Source organism: Cystoisospora suis, assembly GCF_002600585.1.
Source record: "Cystoisospora suis strain Wien I chromosome Unknown contig_8360, whole genome shotgun sequence".
NCBI classification, from domain to species: domain Eukaryota; phylum Apicomplexa; class Conoidasida; order Eucoccidiorida; family Sarcocystidae; genus Cystoisospora; species Cystoisospora suis.
Window position 1 is genome coordinate 1364 of NW_027161141.1, and position 6880 is coordinate 8243.

A 6880-nucleotide genomic window follows, 5' to 3' on the forward strand; every position below is an offset into this window, starting at 1 on the left:
CGCGGCGTCACACTACCGGGTCGTTCGGAGCCCCACGCGCGCTACCGACGATCACTGGCTCCCACGAGTGCACAGCTCAGCTCTTCTGTCAGAGTTGAGCAACTGCTAGCACTGTTTTCGTAGAAACAGTAATCTTAACTAGCAGAAGAACTGATTCTCCCCAGTCGGTTGCCTGCGCACGGCGTCTCTCTCGCCGTCGCAGGAGGTCCGCTCCACGAGGAACCAGTGTACACTCTCTGCCTGCCTAGCAGGTCCAGCGCCTTCCCGGTACCGTAGCGTCTCTTACGGCACCGGGCATCCCAGAACCACTACACGCTACAGAGCTTTAGAGCTGTGGGCAGGACTCTTGGCTGCCTATCACAGCGTTGCCGTACCAGCTCACCTGCTGACTATTGGCCGAGTGAGCACTGTACGTTTTTGCGGGCATATCAAACCGTATCAGGGATGTGGCGTATTTTGTTGATTTTCCTCCGTATACGCGTCCTGACTTTGAAGATATGCTTCTTGCGCAGGTGCCGTGTGTCCTCTTGCTACCCGCGTGCTCTCCCGGAAAGGAGACTTCGACAGCAGCCACGCTGCAACAAGCACTAGGCGAAGGCGGCGGCAAAGCAACCAGACGCACAAGCCGAGCACGCACCCGTACTCGGTCGAAGTGCTTTTGGTCACGGCTGCGTTAGTATCCGGCCAGTACATGTTTTTTGAGACATGCGCATGCAATCGAAAGCCTCTGCAAGCTGCCGCGACCGTACAGATGTGGCTCATCTCCCTCAGGGCTTCGCTGAGTGTGTCTCAGCTGAAGCGCGTTGGAGAAATCTTTGGTCACCGCATGTCCTAATGCTAGGAAGCCGTTGTGTTTTTGTTGGACGTCTCCCTCAGGTATGCTTGAAATCATGCATTGTTGTAGGAGCACAGGCATCTCACCGAGTTCCCGGGCGCCCGCGCAGGCACACGGTTAGTGCCTCAACTGTGTCAAACGCGCTGAGTTGTGATGCATGTCAAGGCGCGGTACAGCAGCGTGCCGCCGCCGAAAGAAGAGCTTACTCTTTTTCAAGGAAATCTGACAGACAGTTTTCTCGGGTCTCCAAGCACTTCCGCCACACCGGGGACCTCACATGGAGGAGGATCTTTCCTACCCTCCTTCAGAGGGGAGCTGGCTTGAGGTACGGTGGCTGGGGCAAAGGAATGAGAAAGACTGTGGACTGGCGTGCGTCCGAATGATCCTAGAGTAAGCTGATCACACTGTAGGTGTTTTCTCGAGTGAGGATCTGGTTCCTCAGCTCACGGGTTTAGGACGCTGAGTGCGTCATTTTTCCTACGGCGCCGTCTACTAAGGCCAGCGATGTGAGTTTTCATTCTCTTCCATGATTCACGAGCTACCCTTGACAGCATAGGACGTGACTTCTGATTGTTTCCTGGTTGGACTTCTTTCTCCTATGTAGACAATGGTTACGGAGGGGCACTGCGGAATGTGCCTGTTTCTAACGCACTCGCCGGTGTGCATCTATATATTGCTGTGTAAATTTTTTTTTCCCGCATGTTTGCTGTCCCGTCAAGATTGCCCGAGGAGGCGCTTTGTCGTTGTGTTCTCAGTGCCCCCCAAGCCCGCCGCACGGTGAGTCTACTTCCCTCTCTTGTCTGCCTTCTACACACAACAGCTTTGGGTTTGGTTTTTTTTGACTGCCATAATCACTTTTCAGGAAAGTGAGGCAACAGTGCGAGACGAGCCATCACTTTGAGGGCACCCCTTGCGAAGGGGAACACGCTCTACAAAGTGAGCAGCTGATAGCGGCTTCACACAACACATCAAAAGATAAGCAAACTCCGTCCGAGCTATGCAGGAAGACAAGCCTTACCCGGCATCTCTCTTCCTCGAAAGCAGCAGTTGGAAACTGTTACCCTGCCCCTCTAAGTGTCGACACGGGCGAGGCGCTGCTCTTACGAAGCAGTAGGGACACTGATGTTGCTGATGCCGTATCCGGAAGCGGAAAGTCGTCCCCCCGACTTTCCATGTCCCTGTTTCCGTGGTGGGTCCGAAGAGAAGTGGTACAGGGAAGGAGGGCTTCTATTAATGGAGAAGGACCGGAAGAAGGTCCACGCCTGCCGCGACACCGCGATGTATCGCCTTCAACAAGACGAAAGGAGGTTGTTGCCTTATGGGAGCGTCTGGCCGAAGAAGGAGCATGGACTGTTGATCTTCTTTTACTTCTTGTCCAGCTTGGTTTTGGTGCACGTTGCTTCCTGGCGACAGTGTACGCGGGCTTCAACTCGACACATCTAGCCCGGGTACGACGAGGCTGTAAGAACACGGCCTTTCATCGGAGACTGGATCTTCTTAACCACTTTTTTTCTCTTTCCTTTTCTGGGAGAAAAACATTGTCGCTTTACAACGGGATCTGGAAGAAAGGAGCATAGGCTGTCGACCCCTTTGTTTCTTCTATCTGGTGCTCGGAAAAGAGTGTTAGGCAAGGACGGCATCGCAAAAAGTGGAACGTCTTTCTCTTCACACACTGGTTGACTTTGATGTTTCTTCCTGGTTCCCCAGCCCTTCTATCAAGATCTAGGGCATGATGAGCAGCAGCGTGTTCTGAGACAGTTCAGTCGGGTTCGTCAAGAGGGAGGAGTCGTTCTGAACAGGTACGAACTGTCGAGATGAAGCCGCATCTCTCCTATCATCAGGTAGACGGTTGGAGTTGGAATCTAGTTTCGAGCGTTCAGGCGGCTAGCTATCCTGCCCAATCTATCTATATATATCCTTACATTAGTTTTGCTCGTAGCTGTGTTCCCAGCTTGCTATGGATGCCGCGGAACACCTCTGGTATCATATAAGAATCGTACAACAGGATGAATCTGGGCCACAGAGTGGTTTCAGGTCGACTGTACACACGTATACCAGCGTGTCCTCTACACTTCGCGTCACTTAGGAGCAGTTCTATCCGGGGGACGGGGGGCATAAGCAGGAAGTCAAGGCAGCGGCTCCTGCACTGTGTTGACTATTGACAGACTGGCTGTTTATCTCCAGCTGGTCGGCATTCAGGTAGCTTCTCAGTTTGGAAACCAGCACTATGCGATGGGAACAGGAACAGAATAGAGGTGTCCGAGCTTTTTAGCGACAGCCGTTGCAAAGAGAAGTGTGGGGAAAGTTCAGAATTGTGTTGCTGGGGGGTCAAGTAAGATGCTGCTGATCTGTCCGCGAGTAAGCAGCTCGTTAACTTCATTTACCTCAGTACGATGTTCGCTTGCGCGTACTCAATATTCTGTTCGGGAGCTTGAGGGGGAGGGAATACACAGAGTCTCCCGCCACGCAGGCCCGGCTCGCGGAACATAGTTGCTCTTTCTGCTTGTGGAGTACGTGTACAGTGCTTTCATTTGTTTAAATAAACCAATTGTCAGTTAGCGTGTCCTTTTCGGACACCGCGGCATCTAGCGAGTTTTCTGTGTGCGAGCTCCTCCCGACTGTCGTTCAAAATCGCAAGCAAATCCGGAGAGAAACTGAAGCATCGCTATGGGCGGCGGACAGCAGTTTCCTTGTTTCCTCGATTGCAAGACTCTTGCCCGAGTGCGCCGTGCTGTCGGTATTTTATTTTTTCAGGACTGTTACGAATGAGGAGTTGCGTTCGTTTTTGTGTGAAGAAGGTTTAGTCATATGTCTCATCCACAAAACTATTTTAGATGCCTACCGGGATACACTTGCATCTGAAAAGGTTACTGCGCGCTTTACGGACGTTTCGCGTGCTAAAGAACGGGCCAAACAGGCTGCTGAAGCCGCTGCGCGTAGCGAGTACGAAGGTGAGATTTTGCGGGGGAGGAGGCAGTGCCTGAAGAAGAAAATGCATCTGTTGTAGCTCAACCACTGTAGTGAATATCCCGCGGCCATGCGATGGGACACCACGACGCTACGTCTCGGTTGGCTCTCGTTTCTATAATGCCTCTTTGTTTGGATCCCGGGAAGGGACTGAGAAACCCGGTGTGCGGGTGTGTGCGGGTCCTGTGTTTTTCTTCTCACTGGGTTTGTATGAGGCAAGCGCTGAAGTCACCAGTCATCTGACGGACTGAAGTTCTGAGGGGAGGAGGGCGCACTCAGTGGTGCAGACAGCCTGGTTGTGAAGTTGCTTGTCTTTTACTTGTGTGCTTCAGGCCACTTCATACTCCTCATTGGTGCCCAGAGATCAACGCACCCAACAGGCGGCCCGTCCATTGATAAATCACTTCTGACGGGCAACCCGTCAGCCTCTGCGCTCTCCGCCGCATACTACGAGACAGGGGGGCCGTGCAGCTCTTCTGTGCCGTTGTGGGATGCGGAACAGTTCACCACAACCGGCTACAGACCCCCTAGCCTGGCTATTTCCGAGGGTCCCTCTAGACCGGGAACCTCTCTCGGTGCCCTAGAACAAAACAAACACCATGGAAGTACCGTTGGCCAGACACCACGACACGCAGTCTGTGGAATGAATGTAAGGCATAAAGACAATGGTCCACCCACCACGCCCGCGAAAGAGACCGATGCAGCCGACCTCCAGTGGGAATACCTGTTTCTTGACCCCGGTTCCGAAGGTCTCGGTGTCATTGACGAAAGAGCTTTGGATATTTGTAGGCGCGCAGAGGGTAAGACTCCGGATGCTGGTGAACGGCTGGATAGTACATTCTCTTTTTCTTGCCCACGTAGCAGACACGCACTCCATCAGAGAATTCGCTTTGCACGCGAAGGCAAGATCAGCATGAGATGGGCACTGATGGATGTAGTTGCCTGAGAAGTCATCGAAGCTTGTCGCTCCTGCAAAGGCGCGCAGTTTTGGCGCGGTACAGTCCTTGTGAAGTACAGCGGTATCGTAGGAGATACCATGCGGATGTGAATATGTTCTGATATGTTCTCAGGAACCGATGAAGATCTGTTGTTTTTCTTCGTGGGTCGGGGGGCGGCGCGTGCTAGAAGTTGGCAGGGCCGTGGGACCAGGTAGGCGCGGTCTGACGTGGGCATTCAGAGTGAGGAAACGGCGAGTGACTTTCATCATTTTCCAACAGAGACATGGGAATGCATCTTCTATGCGTCTTACCGGGCAGAGAAGCAGAGGGATTCTTCAGAAAAAGCAGCTGAAGAAAAACTGTCGCAGGCGGCGTCGCACAGATGCGATGCTCAACACGGTTCACTACGGAGGACCTGCCTGAAGAAAAGTTGGTCTTGTCCGACCTCCTGTATTATCCCCACGAGCGGGTTCCCTTGCTTCACAGAAGCGTCGAGGACATGGGGGGGGAGACTTCTCGAGTGAGTATCTGGCTGGTCCTTTCTCCTGCGTGATGGAAGGGGCTGTCTCCCGAGCGTTCCAGGTGGCTCCCTCAGTCCTCGCCTACCATGGTCCACGCGGGCTTGGGGAGCAAAGGAGCTCCCTTTGTTTCGCAGGTGCAAGCGTTTGACGAGGAGTAAACGGCTGCCGTCTGTCACTGGGAAGATTCTTTGCGAGCTATCAGGCACCACCATCTGCGCTGACATAGCCGGTTTGCTTGGAGGCCCACCTCGAAAGTAGGGTCACTGTATCCAACGGGAGAAAGCAGAAAACTGGTAGCCCCCGCACGGGCAAGTGTGTCTGGTCTTCCATGCGTGTACCCTTCTGATAGGGTACTCCTGGGAGAAGCTAGCAGGACTGTAGTTCTCTGAATCAGCCGTGTGAGGTTGGACAGGGGAGAACCCGGCGGGCGAGCAGAGTGTGGACGCTTTGGCCTCGCACGGAGGCTGTGCTCGACATTGTGGGCTGCTCGCGTGACTCCCTGATCCCTGCATCAGCCAGGTAGTAAAGGGTAGTTAGCATTGCTGGAGCTGTCTACGTGGTGTCTTTTGCCTCCAGTCTCGTTATTTTCAGTAAGTAGCATCGCTTCTTAGGACGTTCTGTCCAGCCACACGCATTCGTACTATTTTGGGGGCGGCGTGTTCTTGACGGCAGGGGAATACCAGCTACTGAAAGCCAGATGCCGCGACTTGACGAGTCTAGCGAGTGCACACTGTGGAGCTCTCCTCGTGAACCTCTAGATACGGGTTTTCTTGGATGCCAACGTTTCGCCCCGATTCCAGCCGGAGAGGCCTGCCATTATCAAGGCCGCATCCTTTGCTGTTGCATAGATGGACAGCTCAACCCGGTGGTGCCGACTGCCCTATTCTGTCAGTAACTTCAGAAAAGGGAGGAGACCGCATACAGGGAGGAGCGTCGAGAAAGATCTCTCCGCCGGCAGAAGGGCCTCGGAATGGCTTCGGGGCCACTCCCGGGTATATAAACGGGCGTACAGGACTCTACCAAATACGACGAACCGGCTTGGAGTCCGTCTAGCTCGTTGTGGGCGGGGCTGTCGCAGTGGGTCAGTTGGGCTGTAGCCATCGGTCACGGGGCGCTCCCGTGTGCTTCCAGCCAGTAGATGACGATTGTGAGGTCCGGTACCAGCAGTTACCAAACTTAGTCATGACGCTCCGTTTTAGATCCGACAGGCCGGCAGCCCGAGGCGGCTCGCGGACTGAGCTACACGTCGCAGCGGTGTCGCGCCCACCGCCGGTACACACGGGAGTCCGGACGCGGCTTGGACGAAACACAGCGCATCAAGCCGCATGCCAGGAGGCGCATCGTCGGCGCTACACTGCCTCCGCGCTGCTGCCTATAACGAATGCAGCACGAACTCCAGAAGTTCACTGTCCGCTCGGGACCGACGAGTCACAGCAGCACAACCTACTACGGACGCGCCGCTCTCTGTCGTCGGCGGTCCATGCATAGCACAACACAACTATTGCCGCCGCGCAGACTCCGGCTGCCTGCACGGGTTCCCTACGTCCACTGTATCTGACAATGTCATACTCTGCGGTATGACACTCACCTGTGGTTTTTCTGTGTGCTGGCTGACCAGT

General features: G+C 54.3%; 1 protein-coding gene across 1 annotated transcript; it reads left to right on the plus strand.

Annotated features, from left to right (window-relative positions):
• Window positions 1–450: 450 nt before the first annotated feature.
• Window positions 451–6877, plus strand: CSUI_010799 (guanylylate cyclase). The gene is made up of 6 exons (XM_068070900.1): window positions 451–1225; window positions 1698–2283; window positions 2543–2634; window positions 3590–3786; window positions 4135–4602; window positions 4873–6877. The coding sequence occupies exons 1-6, from the start codon at window positions 1113–1115 to the stop codon at window positions 4953–4955; spliced, it is 1539 nt and encodes a 512-aa protein (XP_067917124.1). The 5' UTR covers window positions 451–1112; the 3' UTR covers window positions 4956–6877.
• The last annotated feature ends 3 nt before the right edge of the window (window positions 6878–6880 follow it).